Source organism: Ptiloglossa arizonensis, chromosome 9 (genome assembly GCF_051014685.1).
Source record: "Ptiloglossa arizonensis isolate GNS036 chromosome 9, iyPtiAriz1_principal, whole genome shotgun sequence".
NCBI classification, from domain to species: domain Eukaryota; kingdom Metazoa; phylum Arthropoda; class Insecta; order Hymenoptera; family Colletidae; genus Ptiloglossa; species Ptiloglossa arizonensis.
Window position 1 is genome coordinate 2,280,174 of NC_135056.1, and position 27,334 is coordinate 2,307,507.

Sequence of the window (27,334 nt, forward strand, 5' to 3'; positions counted from 1 at the left end):
ACTACTAGTAGGCGATTTTAACTGCCATAATTTGCTTTAAGACTCATCAAAAACGGACGCCCGTGGAAAGGCAATGGAAAAACTACTTGATACTCAATACAGGAAATTCAACCCACACAAGTTGTTTCACAACCCAATAGATTTGTTGATATGCAGTAGCAGAATAGCATAATATATGGAATGGAATACTTTAGAAGACCTACATGATTGCGACCATTTCCCGATAATAATAATCTGCGACGACCGTACTCCCTCAAGTCAAATCAAACCAACCAACAAATAGAGTCCCATAAAAATAGACTAGTTTAAATATCAAGGAAAAATAACTGATCTCCTTCGAAACTTACCATACCACGACATGAACCCAGTCAACATAAATCACACAATAGAAAAGCTCGAATCGATCATCAATACATCCGGACAAGAAGTATCTCTTCCGAGAAAACCTAACAACAACAGTAACAATAAAAAACATTTCATACCGTGGTGAAATGAATAATGTCACGCTGCTCAAAAAGAAAGTCACTATGCTTTTAACAAAGCCAAACGACACCCTACGACAGAAAATTTAATCAATTTCAAGAAACTGCGTGCCACATTTCAGAAACTAATTAAACAGAGTAAAAGACAATCGTGGAATGCATACATTTCTACATTAAGTAACTAAACTCCAATTGCTGAAGTATGAAAGAAAATCAAAAACATCAACGGTAAATAAATCAATTCAATAATCCAATTCCTCTACCCAAGTGACAATAATTATGCAACAGAGCCAAAGGAGATAACAGAAGAACTCGCAAAATCATTCCAAAAAAATTCTAATCCCAATTACGATTCACTACTACCCACAAACACCTTAAACACTATAATAACACAAAATACTAATATACAAACAGACCAAAATACCACCACATTCCCCAGTATAAATTCAACAATATCCTTAGAATTCATGTCCACTCTCCAATTAACAAAAAACACATCTCCAAGACCAGACAACATTTCTAACGCACTTATAAAATACTTTCTTCTTATTGGAACTAAATACCTCTTAAAAATATATGACTGCATATGGTTACGTCAAGTACTCTCTGACAACTGGAAGAAAACTATTGTTATATCCATACCCAAACCGGGTAAAAATAAAAATAAAACAGCAAACTATAGACCGATTACTCTAACAAATTGCATATGTAAGCTCTTGGAAAAAATAACAAACAGAATGGTTCCTTGAATTAAACAATATCCTGTCACCTAACCAATACAGGTTTAGCCAGTATTGTTCAACCATTAATGTTCTGATCAACCTTGAAACACATATATGCGAGACGTTTCTAAATTTCTTGTTACAATATGCTTAGATATCGAAAAGGTATGTGACTCAACTCCAAGAATAAAAATCATCGAAGTCCTTACTAAAATAAAATTAAATGGCAACATACTCTTATTAAAAATTTCCTCACAAACAGAACCATCGAAGTAAGGACGAATGAAACTCTCTCCAAACCAACTCTTATTTATAATGGAGTACCACAAAGTTCAGTAATCAGTGTCACATTGTTCTTGATAATAATAAACGATATCTTGAAAACATGAAGTCACCAACCCAAGGAATCCTTTCTGCAGATGATTTAACATTAACCTGCAGTGGGAAAAATCTATCTAGAAAACTCTTACAAGGAAATATAAACAACCTTCTAGCATAATCTGAGAAATCTGGGCATAAAATTTCTCCCCAAGAAAAAACTACATTATAATTTCTAAACAACGCAAACCAATACAAAGTTCACCTAAACTCTATATGCGGAACACAGAAATTGAGAAAGTAGACATCAACAAAATACTCGGGCTTGTATTCGATCTCAAGTTAACATGGATACCACATATGCAGTATCTAAAAGATATATGTGTAAAACAAAACGAACATAAAAACTTTGACAAACAAAAGCTGGAAAGCTGATCAAGAAGTTACTATAAAAACCTACCAAGCACTAATTAGATCCAAATTGGATTACTATGCACTAGTCTATAACTTAGCAAAACCTAGTACATTAAAAATGATTCATATGATTCAAAATGCTGCCTTAAGAATAGCCACCGGAAATTTCAAAAATAGCCCAATAAACAGTATATTGTTTGAATTGAAGGAAGCGTCTCTGGACCAAAGAAGGAGATATATAAGCCTAAAATATATAACCAAAATGTCCTCCACCCCAGATAATCTCATCTACAATAACATCATTATAAATAGATTTCTGCTATAAACCAAAACACCCAATCCACCAACCACTTTCTATAGAAGGATTGCCAAATATATTGACACTAACCATTCTACGGAAACACAAAAAAATAATTCTTTAAAAAACCCTGAAACAAATATCGACCTCCTAAAGTATCCCAAAGATCAAATAAACAATATAAAACACAAAAACAACTTTCAACTACTGTGCAATAAATATCCAGATCACCAGAACATATACACTGATGTATCCAAAACTGATCAGGGAGTTGGATTTGCCACCATCTGCGAAAACGTGCCAAAACAGTTCTATCTTCCAAAAGCAACATTCATTTTTACAGCAAAAGCCTTTTACAGCAGTTCTCGAAGCTCTCCAGCATATTCAAAACAACAATACCCAATCGTTCATAATTTGTACAGATTCCATGAGCGTAATCATGACAATAGAAAACACAAACGGTAAAATGAATCATAAGGTCATCCTAAACATTTAACATAAATTTACGGAACTCGCCAACAATGACAAACACGTAATCATTAGCTGGGTCCCATCTCACCAGAGAATCAAAGGTAACGAGGAAGCTAACATAGCAGCTAAAGAGACAACACTGCGATCGTTGGATGACATTCGAAGACCAATTCCTTACAAAGACCTCGTTATTGCATTACATCATGCCGAAAAACAATCATGGAATCAAATATGGAATACCTCCAGGAAAACAAAAACACATGAATTAATCCAAAAATTTTACCAACCAATGCCTACCAACAACATCAAAAGAAGAGACAGAATAATTATGCCAAAATTTAGAACAGGACGCTACAAACTAACACATGAATATCTCTTTAAAAATACAGAGCCGCTAGTATGTAAATATTGTAACGAAATTATATCAACCGATCATCTACTATTTAAATTTAAAAGATACCACGCTCGTAGACAAAAATACAAAATAACGTCACCAGCGACCCTGACATCACAGAAACATGTTGAAAATATCCTAAATTATCTGAAGAAAACTAAACCCCTATCACATGATATAACCATCTAGAACAAAGAAACAGCAACAAGTTGTCGCTAATGATCAGAAAATCGATGTGTCGTTGAACACGAATTTAAAAAAAAATATTCATATTTCTTATTACCATCTTTATCTTCTTTTCTACCATTATTTGTCTGATACTAGATGCATTTGACCCGTTGACTGTTGCTAGGATACATCTATTTTCGTTTTCTAAAATAGATAAATACACAAAGAAAAACAAAAAAGACTAACAATGGAGTAAAAGTAGTCAGTATTGTCAATGCGATTGAAGTGTTAATACAGTTCCTGTATTCGGAAAGTTAATAGTTTATGGGATCAAAGAGGAAATATTCTTCAATTCTTGTGCTCTGTGTTAAAGGCTAGTTTTAATGTTTCCTTGGTCTACCGTAAACGTGTTCAAACTCTCAATTAATTAATCCAAGCTATGATTTAATTTTAGATCCGCCGTTTTGTTTTTATTGAATATTTATTATTTTTATGAATTCTGACTAATGATTCGTAATAAACAAATTTGACATCTCCTGAATACTAATGTAAATATGATAATAAGACAATTACTTATATATTCACCACATTGGATCTACCATTTTGTTTTCAGCAATATTTACCTCAAATTCGTAATCAGCGAACTTGAAAACATTTGGATACTAATTTCGGTGTAAATTAATGCTTCTATATTGATGCTTTCCTATTTTTTCCGGAATATGGCACTTTCAAAACACTGTGCGATGCGATGTGACACTGTTCAGGTATACTAGGTTGTTCAATAAGTTTTGTCGTTCGATAAAACTTATTAAACAGTATAGTATTATGTTGCTCAATAAGTTTTGTCGTTCAATAAAACTTATCGAACAACCTATTACATTGACCCCGTAACTGAAAATCCACGCAATTCTGTAACCACCCGCAGCCATAACATAATATACATTTAAACATACATATATTTATTACATTTTAGGAAAATACATAATAAATATAAAAAAATACATGACAATTTTACTTTAACACACATCTCTTGTTTATATTTCTTTCAAAATATTTTTGTATGGAACCTATCCTTCCCTATTTTGTTTTAATTTTGAAGGATCTATATCGTAAAAAAAGTCACACGCAATCTTGAATAATTAAAATCCTATTCAATTATCTAACGTTAATTTATTTTCTTACATTGTTTCTTCTCAATCTTCTTCTTCATTATCCAGTTTTTGTGGTTCACTCAATTCTATTAAGTCGTTTTCGTTTAAATTCTCCTTTCTAGTATTTATTAATTCTTCAACATTTTGGAAATTCATGTCGTCAAACTCTTCGCTTTCCACTTTTCGTATCATTTCCGTAATTTCCTTCGAGATTTCCGCATCGGCTCTCAGTGGTTGATGTATCGCCTTTCGCTGACTTAAAGTCTTGCGGAACGGTACAGAGGCAAAAAGTTAGTTAATAACTCTTATTAATTATTTCTAAGACGCTTCAATACTGTCGATAATGGCAGTTCGAAGATAATACTTTCCTTGCGAATCGTGGCTTTTGATACTCTATGGTGGAAACTCGGAAATCATTAACAGTTAACAAGTTGATTAATCGAAATTCATTGCAAAATATCAATATATCGTCGAAATAATCAAAGAACGCATAAAAAGTCGTTAATTATTTCGAGGACAATTCGATATCCGAAAATGAAGACGACGAAATGTAAAATACACGCAAGTTCGATTATTGTTATATTCAAACTTTGAACACATTTTTTACAACTTTTCCATTGTTTCTCGAGCAAATGATATGGACATTTTTTGTTCCTTGGAAGACACTCTAAAAGAAATTTTTCATTTCCAGGCAATGCCGAAAATGGACATTTTTTAACACCCTCCTTTCACATTCAATACGCGTGTTTAATATTTGTTGATATATTTTCTTCCAATAAGAATTTATTGTTTCAGATTTAATAGCGTTTAAGGCCTGATTTACAATGATAACGGCATTCGCAATATTATAATCTTGCTAAACCTTCATTACATTTTTTATCTAGATTTTCCTCCATTTCATTGTTAATCCAAGGCATACATTATTTTTTTTCTTTAGTTTTTACATTTTATCATTATTTACATTACCACTTCTATCAATATAACGTACACTTCCCATAATGATGTAATTTTAACCGATAATACACCCTATATTCGAAATTTTTTCATCTTCGTCGTCGAACTTTGGGCACAAAATGCAATATACTATGCTAATGACAATGTGGTATAGAGAATTTAATGATCGGTCACCGTGTCAACGACCAATCATCATTTATAGCGGTGGAAAGACCGTGACTTCAGAAGACTTCAAAGATTGCGTAAAAACCGCGTATAATCGAAACCGCGTACTTCAAGGAACAACTGTATACCTTCATCTGATTCTTTCTTTCTTATTCCATAATTACATCACAATACAATTCCTTCGGTACAACCACACCAATAAATATGTACTGGTAATCGTGCAAAGAGGAAATCAAAAAAAGATAGATTAGTGAATTGTCTGTCCATTTCCACGTCAAATTCAACATCGAAGGCAGCACAAGATTGTAAATGTCTCTATTGAATTTATTACAAAAAATGATTACTTATTTGACATTCTTGCTGATTCGAATTTAAGAAAACTGATAGGCCCTACGTTACAAATAATAATATGTTACAAGTGAATTTTCCGATAGCAATTAATCAGAGAGTATTATAAATAGAACAATAGGAATCAAAAATAAAATTTACAAAAAAGTTCCATGAGTATTCGTAATCGGGTCAGAGCAAGATAACTCGTTTTTGGTATCTATGTACCTGTAGAAAACGGCTCCAGCATGATTATTATAAATTGCAGTAATCTTCCCATAGTAACCAGATTACAATTCGTGTTAGAACCCCTGCATTATAACCCATTACAAAAGCGGTTTAACCGGGTTACCAGCACCTCAACCTCTTGGGTTACCGGGTGTTACAAGTTATTTCACTACATTAGAGAGCTGAACCCGGTTAAGATTACAGTTAGTGTCTCTGGTTTCAAATGTATCTCCAAATATTGAAAAACTTGTTAACGAAAAACAAAAGTAAATATCTCACTAATTAGATAACAGCTACATGTTTAATTACTATTGTATATATCTACATACAGGATGGACAAACTAACTTGATCATTTCTAATATCTCGAAAACGTTAGTAGGTTTAGAGAGACAAATTTTATGACAAGTTTTCCAAAATCACATTTTTGAAGATTTCAAGGTCATCGACAGTTTTTTAATCAACGATATATAATTTTCTTAGCACGATGGGATAGTAAAACTTATCCAACGGCCTATATACTTTGGCTTTCATGTGATCTTGAAGGTTTTTGAATATTTAAAAACAAATAAATAATGAAATAAGACTTATTTAATTGCAAAGTGTATTCAACATACCATCTTCCTTGTTTAATCTATTTCTAGATACATCTTCTAAATGAATGTCTAATTCGTTCAAACAAATTTTGTTGTCAGAATACGTTAGTAAACTTTTTCTTTCAAGGTATCCAATAAAAAACCTCTAGAGTTATAAAATCGGGAAACCGAACTGTCTAATTTACAATACCACGCTATATTATTTACTATGTATATCGCATAGTTACATATTTTTTATCTAGAATAGCATGTAAATTGTACATTGTATGAAAAATTAATCTACACAAAAGTTGTATGATTCCAAATGAGATATCATATGGTATGTTCCCTTTTCTCAAAGATGGAAGCATTTTAAAATGTATTAAACTTTATTCACTCTAAATAGTAGATAATAGTTATATTATCGTAATACTTTTCCTCAATTTTTTTTAAATTTGTTTACGTAACATCAAATTGAAGATAAATATCCGATAGTGAGTTTTGAATATGAGAAACGATCGCAATGAAATAACACTACTTGCCTCTATAAATACTGCCACATAAACACCGTTGCCTTTTTAACAAATCTTTGATAGTACTGAATGTCCAACTAGATGTTATCTGAGACAAATTTTCTAGAAAGAAAGTCGACATTTTATTCACTATTAGGTTTAGAGTGAATATGAGTTAATAACGTTTTATTAAGCAATTATTACACAAACAAGTTATGTGATAAACATTACACATAATAGAATAGTTCCATTTAGAAAATTTAAAATAACCTTCAAATCTGCAAAACGTATCCATTTAAAAAAAGAATTCATACACCATCTACTGTCCTCCTAAAAATTCTTCGTACAACGTATAATTTACAAGCTGCTCAGGGTGATCGTATTAGATGCCTTGCCCTACATGCAGGATGTAGCATTTGAGGGAGTATTCGGGTCCTTTTTTAGGTAAAAAAATCATTTCTTTTGTACTTTCTGTAAATGTCTGGAATATGAATGTTAAATACAATAATGAAACTCGAAATGCAGAACGATTCTCTCACTAATAGACTCCAAAGGAATGCCGCCATCTAACATCGCGATGATAGTCCCATGTTTATATATAGTAATCTGTCAAAGAGGTCGGTATCGCTGTGTGACAGCAGTTAATCGACGACGGCGAGTATTGTAGCGGAGATGGCTATATTTGTAAGAGAGAAACAGAATAAGACGGCGGCACGCCTTTAGAGCCTACTGGCGAAAGAATCAGCCTGTATAAACGAGGTTATGGAAATCTTCGAGCACATGTGCGTAAAATTCTTCTAGCTAATTCTCAGGTTAATTCTTTTATTATACTTGTAGTCTTGGCGAAAAAATAATTTATATTTCTATGTGTGTATTCCAATATTTTAGATTTTAAATCAAGGTAAGTTCATTAGTTACATCTGCTATAATATAGTGATAACAATTACCTAACGCATCACAAATTAAAACAAACGACAGCAAAAGTAAATGGTTAATTAACTATTACGGTTTGGAAATTATAAAAAATTCAGACTCTATAGAAAACTTGAGAAATAATATACGGAAAACATATTATTGCAAAAGTTAAAGATATGAAAATCCGCTACATCAGTTTTATTCTTTCGGTATCGATAATTGATGTAAAAATGACGTAAAAAAGAAACGGAAAGAATGAATTATTAGGCAAATATTTGAGAATACATGAGGTAATAATGAAAGCTTACATTTTTTTGTTTGTACTTCGACTCCTATACATCTTTATTTTAGAAAGATAAATATATAAATTACTACACATCTAGTAATTTGCATATTTAGTGAAAAATTTAATCTGATTTTAAGTATACAATTTAGGAGTAACTATAAGTTACGAAACCGCGATAAATCATAGGTATTATAATCGAGTCAATCGATCCGAGAGGCAGACGTCCGAAAAACAAAAAAGCCAAAAGTAATTGTAAAAGCAAACAATTTGAATATGAAAATTTTTCGAAAAGGAGAAAGGATACTTTCATGGCCTTATAATCGGTAATTAACTGTAATTCGCAAGGTTTTATTAGCATTATTGTAGAAACTGTACGGAAAAACTTTAAACACGTTCCTCTCGACACTAGATTTTTAAAAATAGGCTCCGTAATATCTGAAAAAATAACTAATTTGCCAGAATTATAAACATATCTGTTCCAATTTTTTTACAATGACAAATTAAAGTGAAAAAAATGTCTTAAAAAATCGATATTTATTATATTACCCGCTGCCTTTTATTGTATCTTTTTAGTTCCTCTAATGATTTTGATACAGAATATAAAGACAACTGTATAGATAATAAATCATTTTGATTTATTTATTTCTAACTACCAGGATAGATGTTATTATGGTCATCGGGAAACAATGCAAATATAAACATAGCTTATATTTCAGCCTATAATTTTTAAATATTAATATTTTTGTTGTAAGTATATAAATTTACAAATCTACTTCAAAAACGAATAGACATATATACAGAATTATAGATTAAAGTATTTTCTAGTTCCTTCGTAAAAAAAATCACAAATTATGTGAGCGTCTGTTATTGATATGTGCTCACGTATTCGATCGTTCAGAGAAAACCCATCGAAGCGTTAACTTGTCCATTATTAGTTTGTAGTCGACCAAGCGGAAATATATCTTAGCGATTTCATTTTAATTCTCTACAATTACCTATGTATTTTTGAAAACTTCTTAAGTCAGATCCAAAAAAAATCGAAAATTTCCTTAAGTCACATCACCTACGTAACTAATTTAATTTTAAAGATGGGAAAAACTGTAATGAGGTAAAAATTACTTGATTTTATCAGGGACATAGTGTAGTGATATTCTTTTAATTTTTGGTAATCGCATTAAGGATATTTCAATGTCATTCATATTTTTTTTATGTAACCTCTAATAGAAAATGAATAAAATGATCTAAAGTTCAAGGTTATCGAAGATCATCCAAGATCATTAACGATTAACTACGAAGAAAAATATATTATTTGAAAAAAACAGGTATGTAAGTATTCACTAATTTGCATCTCTACATATGAAATTCTAATTTAAGTACTTGAAATAATGAAACTTCTTTTAGAGTTGTTTTTAAATTTCCCCTCTCGAATATCGCCTATACTTGTAATGCCTTCCGATACGAACTCTGAAAAAGGCCTCCTGATAAAAACTACCCAGAATTCAACCGGGTGAAACCCTTCGGCCTGGACATCCTAACCGCGTGAAGCACATCGGCCTGGACCTCCCAAAGCTCCATTCTTTTAGAATGAAAACTGAAAATATTAGAATGTACTCACCTCTACAATTTTATCTACCGTTCTTTGTTCTTTTTTTTTAGAAGATTTTAGAAGGACAATTACTTTTAGATTTTTTTAGAAGGGGAAATACCCTTGATTTTTCGACATTTAATGTCAACTTTCTGTTGAAGGAATCATTCTATACCAAATCGTTTGTTCTTTGCGTTTGGTATGATACAATCTATGTAAATTAAAGAGGAGAGACGTTAAATAATTATTTTACTGGATTCAAATTTGCTTAGAGTATAAAGGATGCCAAATTTTGCGATTTTTGTCTACTTACATCTATTGAATATTTATAAAGAATAATTATTTCTCCTTGGATTGGTAACAAAGATCTATAAATAAGGCTGGTACGAATGGGATTGATAGACAGCATATATGAGTCGCTATTTCGAGCGACTATTTTAGTTCCCGAGTATGATTGAGGAAACATGTCTTTAGAGTTCAGTCATTACTAGTTTTTTATTTTGCACTTTATTTTAATACAGAGTTTATGTTATGTTAATAAACAAACCAAAGAATGTACTTCTTTTCCATTAAACATTTCAAATATTATTTTATGCAGTTGTGACAATCAGAACATTGCTATCAAAGTATAAAAACTTTATATAGACTTGACTAACAGAGAAATAAATAGATGACGGAAGCATAAGGCTACCTCTCAGTGCCGGCTGTATGTATGAGCGCATATTCATGTCCCCCTTTATTTGAAATTTTTTCCAATTTTTCTTTGTGTTTTGAAGGTGAGTTTCTTCGAAGATAGTAAGGAATAGTATTGTTTCACTTTTTATTATATTAATTCTTAGTTTCTATGAGATGAAATAATTTTTTATTTTTACGAAGAAAGTTTAATGTTTACCAAAATCTTTATAGTCTGTACCAAACTCCCTTCCTTGTACCAAAATCTTTATAGTCTGTGACGTATATTTTCTATTACTATATTTCTACGAAAGAGTCTAGGTGCTTGATAACGTATGCTCTACGCATACGCATCGCAGCCATGCTGCATTAGAAACTGGTATAAAAAGAGACAATGAAGCATGTAAAAATCGAAATAAACGAGGTTAAGGCACGGTACGTAGATCCATTTTTCAAATGTACAGTAACTGTGCAATGCCAAACTTGCGATTCGAAATACTTTGCGTACATTTTTAATCGCAGTTTTCTACAAAATGCACAGTCGATACAGTCTCTAACTTGTAGTATTCCGAATTATTTTTGTACTAATACTGTTAGCGTGCCGCTGTTGAACATGAGTCATTTAGTAAGTGAATAGCTATAGCAAGTACAGTAGAATCCGGACAATGTTTATTTGATATCGACTCGCTTAGCTGAGCATGTGTTCTATGTAAAAGTGAAGAAACATAGCGCAGGTGAGATAGAAGAGAATACGAAGAAGATTACATAGTAAGTACAAAACGCCGAGTTAGTGAGAAGAGCACATACAAAATTATGTAATGTGTATGGTGAAGAAATCTTAATTTAAAAATACGATAGTGTCAAAATTGATTTATAAAATTTCGTTCCGGAGATTTTGATATTAAGAATGCTCCACGCTCAAGAAGACTAATCAAAGTTGATGGCGACAAAATACAAGCATTAATGGACTTAAATCGACGTTTGACAACACGAGAGATTGTTAAGAGACTTGACATATCCAAAATCGAATGTTGGGAATCTTTTGAGACGACTTGGATACGTTAGTGAATTCGATATTTGGGTACCTCGTGAACTCAAAGAAATCCGCTTCAATAAGGGTGTTGACGTATGTGATTATTTGTTAAAACGTGAATAAAATAATCCATTTTTTAACTGCACGATAATAGGGGACGAAAAATGGATTGTTTACAATAACGTTGAACGGATAAGATCATGCAGAAAGCATAATGAACCTGCTCAAAGCACATCAAAAGAACATTATGTTCTATTATATTTGCCAAAAGAAGATTATGCTGTCAATCTGGTGGGATTTCAGAGGAATTGTTTACTTTGAATTGCTTTCAAGGAACCAAAACATTAATTCGAATGTCTACCGTCGTCAACTGGATAAATTAAATGATGTCATCAAAGAGAAACGTCTAGAATTGGTGAATCGTAAGGATGTTATGTTTCACCAAGATAACGCTAGACCACACAGAAGTTTGGTTACTTGTGAAAAACTGGTAGAGCTTGGATATAACGTATTTATCCGATCTAAAAGTATATGGAAATTTCTATGCGTTAAGAATCGATTACCTCCCCGAATACAATTTCTAACTTTTGTTACTAATTTCATTATAGAACATAATTTTAATATTGTAATATACAGCACTTCTTGATGTATTATACAATGCAGTGTCAAACAATGAATATTGTTTTTTTTTTAGTTTGTCTACAAGTCTTGATCCAATACTTGTCATTACTACTACTGTGCCTACGGTAAAAGCTCCGATAGTGGCAGTGTCTGCGGCGCAGTCCGCCATGGAGATAGATGGCCCAGGAACACCAGGGGGAGGTGGAGCAGCTATTAATAAATAATGGCCCCCTGCCTCCTCCTCCAGGCCAACCACAACCTTTGCCGTGTGATCTGAAACCTGCTATCCCAGATTTTCACGGAGTAAAGAGTTGGTCTAGTAGTTGCTGCTAAGTTGTAACGAATTTCTGAACACCCACATTGGATAACAGACAAAAGCAATTCGGTAGCGACTATTTGGACGGGCAATGACGGATATCTGCTATACCCTCTGCTAGAGCGCCGTAAAAGATTTATCACCACGATAACGTGCTAGATATCGCTCAATAGCGGCTTTGCAGCTATCAGTTTCTTACCAGAGTTGAACATGTGCAAAAAATGTGATCACTGACCGGTATTTATCCTAGGAGAATTCAACGCTAAATCGATGACTTGGAGGTTTTTCGTGACAAATCAAAGAGACAAAGTCTTCGGTGCCTCATCGGTAAGCTTCGACCTTCAGTTAACGAACCGGAAGTCAAAGCTAACGTGCGTGCAGCACAGAGGTGGATTCATAGTGGAGCTGACATTTGATTCTCCCAGCGTCAGTCGCATAGTGTCCGGCTAGCACGTGATGGTGAGGGGCGGAGACACTGTCAGACCTCAGTACATCCGAATGGTTCTCTCTGCCCTCGATGTTGCCACTGATAAGAGCTTCAATGCCTTGACAAAAAAATCCTGATGACAGCCGCTCTCGTCGTGACCTAATCGTAACCAGGTTTGCTTGAATTAAAGGAGAAAGTGTCCCGGCTCGAAAGCATCGTTGTGAAAATTTGCGACATGGTGATGCCTCGGGCCGGGCAGTATAGTGGTGGACAGACGAAATTACTAACCTAAGGTTCACGAATGTCCAAATCCGACGTCAATATACTTTCGCGAGCCGTCGAGCTACCGACGATGGTGCGCACGCAAAAATGACCGAACTATACAAATACTACTACGCACCGCGTGGCTCGTGGGCCTCTGCAGATTACCACTAAACGGGTTAAGTCCCAGAACTGGGAGGATTTACTTCTGCAGACTCTCGAACAGAATTCATAAGTGGTGTTAAATAAACACCAATCCTGGGCGTCCCTGATCACTGAGAGCCATGAACCCCAACTGTACAAACACGCAGTCAACGCTTTGCCGCGACCATTCGGAGTCTCGAGGCAGAAAATACTGCCCCGGGTGCAAAAAGTGTGCTCACCAGAGTCTGAATTTTGACTCAAAGGGTTTTTGGAAACAACCTCTGGGGGTTGTTTGACCACTGCCTCGAGACCGAACAATTCCCTCTGAAAAGTAACCAGAATGGTCATCTTCCGAAATGTAGGCCCGGGGACTCCCTCTCTAACCCATTTGTCTTGCAAAATGTTCGAAAGAGTGTTGACAGTTCCTATAGTCGGACACCTGTCATGAGTCAAATACCAGTGTGGATTCCGAAAGGGACCATTGATCATCGACATAATTCGTCACATCCAATCTTTCTCGGACCAGTTGCTTCCTAACTCTAGACATCGATGATACCTTTTACGCGCTACCCTGGGAGTTAATTAGGCAGGGATTCGAAGAGCATGGTGTCCACGTCTATATAGGAACAGTGATCAAGGACTACCTTCGCGATATGTCGATAGAGTACTCAAGCTGTTATGGAGAAAAGGGTTCCACAAGAATGCGTGCCCTTGCCATGGAACCTCAAATGCGATACCGATCTACGGACCAACGAACGAATCAAAAGCATCGGTAGGAAAATATCCTCTCTACGATCGAGATGCTGCCGATGCACTCACCTCACCAAGAGTCGCTACCCACGCTAATTCGAGTAACTGACTCCAGTGTCAAAGTGAAGTTCCACATGAAATGTCTCAGACTGATCCTCAAGAGCCACTAGCGTTTTAAAGGGCATGTTGGCTACCTGGCCCCACAATTGAAGAAGATAATCGGTGCCCTAGACCGGCTACTGCTCATCCTACGAGGTCCTAACAACCAGGTTCGCCGCCTCTACACGGACAAGGTGCGCTCGGTAACCCTATACAAGACCCTGTTTGGGTGGGCGACCTAACTACCTAGTCTATAGGCAGCTGGCGTTAAGGATCGTCCGCTGTTATAGGACCGTGCCCTAAGAGGCAGCGAACGTCCCATCGAAGCATACCCTACTGGATTTACACACGGGATCGCATGCCCCTTAATGCCACAAGTTAAAACCCTCGAGCCGGGCAGCTCCATGTGGCAGCAGCGACTGGACTCAACCCACCGCTGGCCAGCGAACTGTCGGGACTGTTCGACTACTCTTCCCAGATTGGCTGGACAGAAGTTTTTGTAGCCTTATCTGTCCAACGGTACAAATGCTGTCCGGGAATTGATTTCTCACTGCCGGGCGTGATGAGAACTACTAATCTCGCAGGAAACTGCAGAGTCACCCGGGAGATGGGTGACCTCGCCATAAAACAGAACTGCTCCCGAGAGAAGAGATGACACCTCATGATGTCAGAAACAAGATAATAGCCCCAACGATAGCGGACGAAATGGCTATAGATACCGCGGGCAGTTGTGAAATTGAACCTCACAGCCGACCTATGTATGGCCCCCTACGACGAGCGTCCAGACACAGAGGATAGTGGAAGGGGGGCGTGTCTTACCGCTTCCCTCCCAATGAAAAGGTTAGAGGTCGCAGAAATCGTGCTGCATGAGGGGGGCACCAGATATTTTTATGTTTTTAATTCCTGGTGCCTCCCCAAGAATGTGCAAAGATGGCCACCGTTGTGGGTTTTAGTGGATAGGCTCCGCATCCGGTATTTCCGGGTGCGGGAAATTCCACACTCCCGCTGGCCCCACTCCATAGGATCGGCGAAGTCTTTCGAAGATTTCCTCCACGCTAAAAAAAAGAGGCCACAGAGCGGCTACGCGAACGTATCGAAAGGAACCGCGAGAGATTCCCCTGGCTGATCATCCCAACCGCCCTTGCACCAAGGGTGTCGCATATTTCGGATAGAAAACTGATTCCGCCTCCCAAGAGTACAAAATAACGACCACATTGGTGGTGGACGAAGGATGAGCCTCCTATCCCCATGCTGTTGGGTGCAGCTGTGAAAGCCATGAGCGGTCATGAGATTGAAACTCACGGCCACCTTTGGATGTAGCTCCTGAAAAGAAGACCGGCTAAGCGGCGTGGTTCTGCTCCGAGAATGTGAGGAAAGAGGCAAGCTGTATAGAAAGAGGGAAAGAAAAGGGAGAAGGAGTGGGGAGAGGGGGAGGGTTAGGGGAGAAGGAGGAGGTGGGAGAGAAGAAAGGAAAAGGAGCACCGGATGTTACGCTGTTTGCAGTTTCCGATGTCTCCCCAAAATCATGCAAGTATGGTCATCGTGGGAGTTTTAGTGGATTAGCTCCGTACCCAGGTTAGCTGAGTGTGGCGAATCCCACATTTCTCTTGAATCTGCACCAAGAGATCGAAATTTTTGGAAGATTTTCCTTGCGTTAAAACAAAAAAAAAATGGACATATGAACGCCATATCTTATTGGAGAAAATTGAAAGGGACTTCTTCTGTGAACTAATCATGTTGCAGAAGAAAACTGCAAAAAGGGAGGATGCCGTCGCCCAAGTCATCTGTTTCAGTCTCCCTTTGCGACGACAGGAAGAGACCTGAGGAACTTGGGCCGCTCTCACATGGGTCTCGACAACCCGTGTGAGTACTGTTCTCTGCCGCGCCGATGCGCGCGTTCGGTCGGGTATGTGTATGTATGTGTGTATGGCTACGCCAATGACGCGGGAGGGAAGAACCGCACTCTCTTCCGTCCATCCTTTGCCGGAGCGCAATCGGGGAGACTGTTGTTGACCGTGACTTTGAGCCTCACACCCGCTAATCCTACAGCCCCCTATCCTGGGGCGATGTGATAGAGTAATTCTGCCGTGTGTTTTCAACGTCGTGACGGGGACTTTTCTAACCATTACACGAGAAGGGACACCAAATATGCCGCTAATAATTTCCAGTGTCACTTTATGATCGTACTATGATTTTAGTGTGTAAACTCCGCATTCTAAGTGTAGGGGTGAGGAATCCCACACTCCTTTTGACCTTACCCCATGGGGTCAGGAAAATCTTGAAAAAATTTCCTCCACGAAAAAGGTAATTTAATCAAAAAAGTTTATGGGTTGGAAGGATGGTCACTTCTCCTAACCATTTTCTGTGAGCTTGAATTGACGCCTCTTATTTCTGCTTGCTTACGATATTGTGAAAATGCTAGCTGCATTCAGAATGATTATGCTGCATCCTTCTCGATTCATTCCCTTCGATATCTTTTATAGACATACTTATCGTTGGATACTTTTTGCCCAAATGTCCAATTGTATAATATCTATCGGATGTGCAATTTCATTTTTCTTGACACACTATTTTCTATACCATTACATGTATTTTGCACTTTAATTTTTGTCTCATTTTCCGTATTTTGATTTTATTTGATGGCTATTCAGTTTTGTACGTTGTTTATTATTTTTTGTTGGTTTTTAGCTTGATTACTTAATTTTCGTTTTTCACTCTCAGATTTTCTATGTTTTTTTTTTTAATATTTGAATTATTTCTCCATTGCAATTGTGCAAGAGTTTGTTTTCTTTGCCCTGTATCCGTGATAATTACATCGAAGATAACAAACTGAAACTTAGCGATATAGTTTAAGACTGTAGGTTGTTTTTCGAAGCCTTTGAAATTTGTAACATTTTTTTCTTTTTTTTTTCTTTGTTTTTGCACCGAGTTTCTTCTCTATGATTCAAATTAGCACGAAACAGCACTAGAACACAACTTTTTACTGCTAAGTGTATTATCTGCTCGGCGGTTATTAATAAATTACAATAAAAGTTAATCGTAGAATATCGGTCACCCTTTATTGTTCAATATCTGCTGAACTATTGGTCGTCTTCACTTCTGATTGCACACGAGACAAATACTTAGTCATTTATCCACCTACAAAGCTTCATTATAATCCGAGCGTTACACTGTACGTGGTTCCCTTGTTAGTTTCAATTGAACACCTCCCTTTTAATATGTACTTATAATATGCACTTTTAATATGTAGAAAGAATTATTAACAATACTATATGCTTCTAGTAAATCATGTTTCAACTTTCATAAACAAAATTCACACATAAACTCATCGATATGTCGAAGTTAACTATAATTTTTAATTTTTGAATCGCCGACTTTATTATATTTGTATTTACACGTTGTAATCTTTAATTACATACATGAAATAATGATTTTTTAAGTTTTTATTTAGAAACTAAGTATTTTTACTTAGAAGTATATAAGAGTTTATCTAAATATAAATGTCACTAGAAAGTAGTATGTAGCATAGTAAATTTGCAGTCTTTTTACATCAAAACCGCAATATTTAGAATGTAGAAAACAGTTGTGCCAAAATGTAGAAATCGGTTAATAAATAAATGAACACATATAGAATTGCATTTCATAACATAACATACTTCTTACGTAAAGAAAATCCAAACGAAAAATTTTACTACAATGTAACGAGAATTCAGGAATGTGAAACAATCCGAAACAGAAAGAGATAGAAGAAAAAACTATTGAAGATGACTTACGTTTACGATACTGCACCAAGGATTCTTTTGCTGATTATATTCTAGAAGCTTCGGAGACTAACAAAAATAAAGCACTTCACACTGCATCACCATTTACCACCATTATAGCAATAGAAAAATCAAATTTCAGTAATTTTATCAATGTTATTCAACCAATAAATTCCTTACAATACAAGTACATAAAAGACCATCATTACACCGCGCTGTTTGCCGCGCATCTATCAGGTACTTTTCGCGGTAGGTATGTACGATACAACATACATAATGCATACCCCACCAATGGCGGCAACATTGCTCTGATAGGAGCATTATTGGCTAATCAACAGTCAGCTTCTTAAACGTAAACGAATGATACTGTTGAATGTTTCGCGCTCTTGTATAAATGTATCTATACATACGTAAACATATAAATTTATTTTTGCTACACGATTATTTTTATATTATTTTATATATTGTCTGGAATAAAATAAAAGTGTAAAAAATGAAGAAACGTGTGAAACTTTTAAGAATATACCTACATATATTAAGAAATTCAAAGGGTATCTAAAACAATAATGGATCTTACTTTATTTTAGTAAAATTACAGAATATTCTTATTTCTATTATTACTTATTTGTAACAATTCATATATGTACAAATTTTACTTTTGTATACAAAAAATATCAATAATTAATTAAGAGAATTGAGTATTTTTTCGTGATGACATTTTTTCTGGCTCCTAATTTCATTGACATCACATTTTTCCGAGATAAATTTTTTTTCTCGTCAATTATGAAGCTAATTTACTTTTTAATTTTTCTTACTATTTGTCATAATAAATGTTCAATGTAATTAAATTAATGTTTACTATACGTATGTACATTTCTTGCATGAATGATGCACATTTTATATCATTCAAGTATCACTAATTCAATTTATTTATCTGCTTAAGGTACATATTGAAGAATTAGGTTACTAAAATTCATAATAAAAGTGAAAGAATTAACGATATTTAAAAATATATTTAAACCAAAATTATTTATAACAATAAGATAGTAGTATTGATCATTTAAAACAAACTGATCCTTCTTTTCGGAAAATTTTTAATCAATACTCAGAAATATCCAAAACCTATTAATAGCGATAAATGATAATCATATATTACAATATGTATGTAATTATTACAAATAATTTAAATCTCTACTAAATTTCATATTTTACAAAATGAATTAGATTTAATAAAGATTCCACTATTTTTAGTTATAATACATTTTCAACTAGCTGTGACACTGAGAAAACGTGAGATTACTTTTCAAACTTTCTCTATCAAACTTTATATCACATTTGTCTATAACACTGTTCTGACAAAGAATTGACATCCCATCATTTTGTAAAGATTTAAAACGCTTAGAGGGTTGTTCTATGTCCTTTTCCAAATTATCCTCTTCCTGAATCAACGATTTTTTAACAAATGGTTTATTAAAAGGTTTTACAATTAAAGCATCTTTCCGAAATGCCACTTCCTTTAAATCATAGATAAAATCTTTGTTCATAGGTTTTATCTTATTGCGAATAGGACGTTGTGGTTTTGAATTGTCTTGCAAAGACACAATATCACATTCCTTGAAATCAGAGCTTCTTGGTTGTGTTTCAATATTTTCGTTATTTTGTAATTTTAAACTAGACTTCTCTGGAAGCGTGGTTTCTTTTTCTTCCACTTGTTTTGTAGAATTTAATTCAGAAGATCCAAAAATAACTTCCATCACCATTCTCCTGAGTTCAGGATCCAGTTCCGGAGTATTTTGACCTTTAATGCCATTACTAAAAGTCTCTTGAGTTTTCTCAGTTACATGAACTACTTCTTGAAACACAGAAAAATTTTTATTCGTTACTTCTGCATTTGTTTCTGTTTCATCTACTACTGCTGCTTCTATCTCACCTACTGTTTCTTCTTGCATTAGAATTTCTGGATCTATATACCTTGGAGAAATGTTGATTTCCACAACTTCTGGAGTATGAAACTCCTCTTCTATGTTAGTTATATTTAACATGATATCTTGTTCACATGTATATTGATCATCCGAAATCTGGGTTATCATTTCTTCTATAATAATACGGTTATTCTGAGCATTGTGCACTTTATTACAATGTGCCACACAGTCACATTTAATAAAGCATTTAAAGTCACAAAGTTTACACTGATAACGATTCCAACCTATGTGAATGGCAGCATGTCTTCTTAAATTAGTCACTGAAGTAAATTTTTGTTTGCATAGAAGGCACTGCAGTTTTTGGAAATTCACTATTGAAGCTACTTTTGTTTCCATTACTAACACATGATCCACTTTTTCAGTTCCTATTTCTTCTTCAACATTTACCTTCGGTGATATGCTCCTTGTATTATTACCTAGAAAAGTTTTACTTCATAGTGCATGTTTTACTATAGAATAAATAATTAATTAATTTTAAGCAAATAAGTAAAAACAGTAAAAAAAATTAATTTATAATATAAACTCAATTTTAAAGTGTTTTTACTGAATGGCATCATACAAATTCCTGTTACCATGTGTAAAATATTATGTGGAGACTAATTAAAGTTAAACGTCATGTGACATATATTATGAGTATAGGTTCCATTCATCAAATTGGTTTTATTATAGTACATAACTGTTTTAGGTATTTGCTTTTTATTGTTTTTGATTTTTACACACCTATGCTTTAAACTTAGTATTGTAAATTTTTTGCTTGGTTTGGTTTTATAAATTGTTAGAGTACATTCATTTGATTTGTAAATTACTATCGAGAAACGTTTCATTTCACCATTTGTTGCTTTCACAAGTTTGGACAATTCCCTTCTATTACTTTAAATAGTTCCAACTAATGTCATCCATTTTGCCAACTTTTGTCACCAGTGATGCATTTGTGAAAAAGTTGTCTGTCATAAATTTCTTCCATATTAAGAATGGTTCGACTAGTTTGAGGACAACAAATTCACCCAATGATATTGACAATGACCTTGTTTCTTCTTTTCCCAATTATGAAAATTCGTTTGCAACATATTTACTATTGACATTCAATGTTAGCCAAAATTAAATACTAAATTTATCGAATTTATTTGACATGTATTGTGTAAATTTACATCTCACTTTTGTAAAGAATAGTTGTTCATCAAGAGTCAAATTTATATGACTCAATTAATCTGTTCCATACATCTAAAATTAAGGCAAATTTGTCGATTTTTAGACGTTGACTTTACCGCGTTTTTTTATCAAATTGGAAGAATTTTTAAATTTCTGTGAAAGAATTCCTTCTTATAATTTTATAAAAAAAAAACAGGTTCCCATTTCGAATTCTACAAATATAAAATAAACAAATTTTCTGCTTAATAAGTGCTATGCGCATATAAAATTGCAATGAAGACATAATTTTGATACAGGAAGACCTTATTCAGTTCCTAAAAATTCCTTCCTTATTTGAAACTATATAATACTCTTCCGACTATTGATCCTTTCTTTATTCATTGCCAAACAGTTACATCAAGAGCCACCTTAATGTTCTCAATATTTTGGTCACTCAGTCTGTACTGTGTGATTCTCAAAATGATACTGTATTTAAATTTCATTTAGCTATAGAGAACTCATTATGAAGAGAGCATTTCTTGAGAATCTTTGATAAAACTCTGTTATTTATGCTTTTCTTGATATGGACTCTGTCAGATTATTCAAATGCTTATGACAAAGCCAAACATACAGTATTCAGATGTATGAAACTGTAGCTGGTTAGATTTTACTTAAATTCAGAGCTAGTCTTATTTAAGTTTCAGGCAGAGAACTTTGGAAAAAAATGTAAATTTGTCAACAAATAAGCCGGGAGATGAAATTTCTTCAGTAAAAAAAGAAGCAAAAATGGCTTAAAACATTGTTTAATCAGATAATATAAGAATTTAGATAAAGTTAGATGAACACAAGAAATAACAATGAATGTACAATTTTAAATTTTATTCTGAAATCAGTCATTTGATTAAACCCAGAATGGTTAGCAACAAAAAAATATTCTAGTTCCTGTATGAACATAAAAAGTCATATGAAAGTTAAATGAATTTTAAAACGCCTACTTTTTCACTTATAAACACTTTTTGTTTACAACAGAATTAAGTAAGAACACTTTATTAATAAAATCCATGGAAATGATTTCCTTCAGCAATAATGCATATTTGCATCAACATCTGTTGGATTGTTGAATGCATTACAAAATTTTCACAATATTTCAAATTTGATCACACAAAACAATAATACCATTTTGAAATACTTTTACTGCTGCAACAGAAGTATTACAAACAAATCTTAATATATGCCCACAGATAAAAATCCGTTAATTCTAAATCAACACCAACACATTCAGCTACAAATGATATTATTCTTTATTTTTAACAGAAAGAAAATAATAACAGCATTTCTAACTTTTAAATTTGACAAACATTTTTATCAAACTCTATCGTAAATAAAAGCTGTTAATAACTGAAAAAGGAAATATTTTCAGGCTTATGTTTGTATGACTTATTTTTTCCTTCCAATGAGTTAAATTTCTTTGTAAAGTCTGACCATCTATTTCTAAAGCACTCTATATATCATAAGACGTTTAATTATATTTACTTATATCTCTAAAATCGTCACACATTTATACCTAATATTTTAGGAATAGCAACAGAGATCTATATGCTACAATTATGAAAAATCACATAAAAAATCCAATACGATATCTCTAAATAATTATTATTCTTGATGTAATAAAAATAATATTCTTACCTATATTGTTATTCAACCTCTTTGCAGTATTCTTGTTTTTTCTTTTCTTACTTCCAACATTAGTTTTGTGTTTATTTATATTAACGTACACAATTTCTAAAGGATCAGAGACATCACTGACAGAAGAAAGGTTAGGTTTCATTGCCTCTTCTTTTTTACCATTTGTAAAAACTGTTATATTTTCAGTAGTTCCATTTTGTGAAATTGATTCTTCATTTTCTAACATATCCCAATCGGCTTTGCTTAGACAGGTAACTGCTTCTACACGAATAGATGTTTCATTACTATTACTAATTTCTGAAGGATCAGAAGTAATTGTGGTTTCATTTAAAACACGATCTGGGGAAACTTTATTTGTTTTCCTGATTTTAGTTGTACTCTCATAGGCTGCTACACGCCTATGGCAGTACTGTGAATGAGCAGATAAAGCTGCCTTCCTATCAAATCGTTTTCCACAACCTCCACATCTTTGCAATTCTGTATCAGATTCTAGGTGATCCATCCACTCCTATTAAAATACCATGTTTTTAAAATTAACAATAATTTAGTATGAATTGAAGAACTATTGTAGCACTTGAGATACCTGTGTTTCATTAACTTGTAGCATTCCACTCATTAAACTCTTATTGGCGTATTGTTTCTGCAAATCCTCTGCCACAGTTGTATCCTTAATGAATGCCTTTTCCTGAATTTGTGATCTGAGCTTCCGCACTTGTTCATTGGACTTTCTATGAACTGCATTTTAAAATGATAATAAAAGATTATTAATAAATGAAAATTTCCGACTATTTTAAAATTTAATTAGATTATTGATTTAATTTCTATTTTGACGTAATTTTATGTCATTTATTGTCATTTATAATTTCAATTCAATTTTTCCTTTTAGTAATTTATAAGATTAATCTCAAAGCTAATACTGCTAATGTTACTTTAGAAAAATTTATATTTTTAAATTTTGTAAATACCTTTGAAGAGATGCCGATACACACTCCAAGTGTTTGCAAATGTATTAGAACAACAAGGGCAAGGATAGCATAATCTATGAGATGTGTGCAATGTTCTTGTATGAACTGCTAATGTTTTTTTTGTTGAAAATTTTGCACCACCTAATAATTAAAGACTATCAGAAGTAGAAAACTATTACTAGTAATGATTACAATTATAAATATACAGATATAGTCAAGATCAACCAATAATAAGTAGCCCTCTTAATAGTTAAGATACTATGAAAGTTAAAAAAAAAGTTAATAAGCCGTTGTTACACAATATAGAAGGGACAATTATATCATAGTAACACACTCTGTTTACTTACAATCGCTTCCTTGATGTAAAGGTCATCATTACTTTTTTGAATAGAATGCTGTATTTTTATATATTTTACTAATAGCGCCTATTAAGATAATTATAATAACCTTGAACAGAAGATTATTGAAAATCAGTTATGATAATATTTTGAAAGCGACTGTACTTTAATATGATGGAAATTTTTTTCTACTAATATAATTTTCTCAAGATATTGAAGATGCTAATTATTATTGGTTCAGCAAATATAAGCACACATACATATATTAACTAAAAAATAGAGATTTAGAAATAATGATAACATACATGTAGAACAGATAAGTTCAGTTTCACAAACATTACCAATCTCTTCGTTACTACAATTCTTATTCTTCCATGCATGACTAGTTTCCAAAATTTGTCCATCTGGACCTAGCACTGCAGTTTGCTCACTTATCATATCTTTTAGCTCCATTACCTAAATTTAATTACATCTTCATAATCACATTATCATATTTACCATCTTCATTTTTAATTGATTATTCACAATTGTACCTGTGTTTTCATTAAATCTGTATAACTTTGAGTTGAAACTACTGATTCAACCGTCTGATAAACTGCAGATGAATTTGATTGCATAGTCTCCAAATATGACTGTTCTATGTTGGAATCTAAACTTTTTATTTGTTTTTTCTGTAACATATTAACGACAGAAGTAAGATCCTTTCTTTGCTCTTCTTTAGAAACTTGGCTTCTCAAGATCCTATCATTTCCACAAGACTCTTGGATTATTTTCTCTGATTTTTGCATACTTGATTTTGTTGGAAAAATCTGTAGCATAGTTAAAGTTTATATATATATATATAAAGAAAATATTGAGATTCAAAATACATCAAGAAAACATGGTCAAACATATATTAGTATTAACACACTCATGGTGAAGGCTTTTCTTGTGAACTTTCATACTTGGTAATATTACGTTTTATACCAGACTTTCATATTGATGACACAGAGCAATATGCTCATAGTATTTTCAACTAGATTCCATCAATTTCAATAAAAATAGTGACAAAATGATGTAAATAATGTTTTAGCACATAATAAGGATTCAACAAAACATGACTGGCATCATACAAATCATCAATTCACAATGAATGTACTAATCTAATTTGTATTATATTAATTTATATCATATTAATAATTATAATTAATGTTACATAATTTATTTATACTATATTTCATTAATATTATACCTTATTAATAGCATTTATATTATAATTGCAAGCAAGAATTGCAAACACATTAGATTAATACAGATACATATTTAATAATGTTCTCTATTTATTATGCTTATAAATTTATTATTGTGCATGTGTGTGTGTGTGTATTCCTTATATTTGCAAATTACTTTAGTAAAACAAGTAAATCAATTTATGATAAAAGGTTTAATAACAGTTTAGAGTATCATCTAAAGTAAAATATTGTCACAATAATAAATAATTAATTATTATTAATTATTAATAACATTCTTGGAATTTTGCCAATAAAAAAAAATGTATTGCAAAGACACATTGAAGTAAAATCCTTTTTGAGTATCTGTAACTCTTAAGTAGGCCCTAAAATTTATGTGTATTTACAACATTAAAAACATTTAAAGTCAGTTAATGGTTTCAAATTATGAATGGATAATCACTATTTTTTTGTAAAACATCTTTTACTCAAAAATACAATTTAGATAATTTTATGTAGTTTTAGAAAGGGAATCAATTTTTAAGTAATTCCAATGTTATTTTTACTTTATGAAACTGATATTTTGTTTAGAAAACACATTAATATCACAATAATTAACATATTCATGCAGCATATACCACATGGTAATACATATGAGATTTTCTCTGTAAACATGAAAATCCACTTACGGTGCGCATGTATAAGTCACTTTTCTAAAACTTCAAAATGTACAGGTACAAGGAAACTATATATATTTGATATACTAACCAGCTTATTATCCACATATGCATAGAAAACATCAAGAAAAATGTTTTTGTGCCTATGAAAAAATTATAGAGCCATTGCTCACATGAATATGTTAACTTTGTAATTATTACATGAGATTACTTTAAAGTGTTATCTTTGTACTGAAATACACAAAGTGGAACGTACAGTATCGTAATTGTTCGAAGAATTTCTAGAAAATGTGACATCATATTTTTCTTTACAATACATCCGTTTATGAGAAATGAAGTTAACCAGGCTTCTGAAGAGGCTTCGACATATACGACACTCATATACCAAATCGCATTCATATGCCAAAATGGATCTAACTTCATCACTGCCATTTTCTAAAACTTTGCTCACACGGTACAGAGATGACACGCTTGTGTCTATTGGTGGACGCAGTTGCGACAAATCTGGGTTAATAGGAATAACTTCTTTGGAAGGAAATTTAACTCTTCCAAATTTGCCATTATGTTTTTTAGTTTTTGTCTTTGCTTTCATTGATTTCATTTTCTGCAAGTGTTGTACATCCAATGTATTATCTTGTCAGAACTGAAAGTTAGTGATTCATAAAATTATGTAAGTTTTCCAATGACAAAATGAGCCATCAAATAAAATCAAAAATAAGTTAAGAAATTATATAAAATAACAATTTATTGCAAAACCTAACAAGAAAATCAGATCTCAAGGAAGAAACAAATTAAAACAAATATAATCAAGTGACTAAAAACGTATTGGAAAGGTTGAAAGATTATTTTTCAAAAATATAGTTTAAAAATGATAATCAATTTTCTAATAGAGATTAAGTGTCTAGAGATGGGAAAATATTATAGATTTGAAATTGAAACGAGAAAAGCATACAATATAGATGTACCGTCTCTCCTGCATTTTACTGCATAAAAATCAGTTTCCACTTTTTAAATTTCAAAGTTATAAAGGAAACAAAGTACTAAGACTCAAAAACATATATTATAAATTAGTTTTCTCACGAAAAAATCAGGCGATTCAACTCTTATTAAACAAGACGGATTCGCAATCTCGATCGGGCTACGACCTCCATTTTTCCGAAATCTAGAAGTTCTTAGCTTTACCGTTTCGATGAAACAGTATAATGGGCAGCACTTTCATCTCATGGATAAATATTTTTTATCGTTATTCAAATTTTTGTGTGCACTAAATATTCTTTAATATTGAACTGTATATTTAATCACT

General features: G+C 33.1%; 3 protein-coding genes across 6 annotated transcripts in view; 1 reads left to right on the top strand and 2 right to left on the bottom strand.

Annotated features, from left to right (window-relative positions):
• The window catches only part of Tsp66e (Tetraspanin 66E), a 112,058-nt gene extending 93,764 nt beyond the window's left edge, over nt 1–18,294 (bottom strand). For all 4 annotated transcript variants that reach the window (XM_076320926.1, XM_076320925.1, XM_076320927.1 and 1 more), the window contains exon 1: nt 18,060–18,294. The gene's annotated coding sequence lies outside the window, so the exon portion shown is untranslated. The remainder of the gene's footprint in view (nt 1–18,059) is intronic.
• On the top strand, nt 11,030–12,513 carry LOC143151441 (histone-lysine N-methyltransferase SETMAR-like). The gene is made up of 5 exons (XM_076320542.1): nt 11,030–11,264; nt 11,528–11,695; nt 11,866–12,158; nt 12,305–12,315; nt 12,363–12,513. The coding sequence occupies exons 1-5, from the start codon at nt 11,030–11,032 to the stop codon at nt 12,511–12,513; spliced, it is 858 nt and encodes a 285-aa protein (XP_076176657.1).
• Nucleotides 18,295–19,157: 863 nt separating the features above from the next.
• Nucleotides 19,158–27,233, bottom strand: LOC143151596 (zinc finger protein 800). The gene is given in 9 exon segments (XM_076320906.1): nt 19,158–20,445; nt 22,844–23,351; nt 23,427–23,578; nt 23,809–23,949; nt 24,452–24,602; nt 24,680–24,955; nt 26,288–26,640; nt 26,643–26,674; nt 26,997–27,233. Coding segments are annotated over 9 exon segments (2,757 nt in total). The 5' UTR covers nt 27,011–27,233; the 3' UTR covers nt 19,158–19,315.
• Nucleotides 27,234–27,334: the final 101 nt, after the last annotated feature.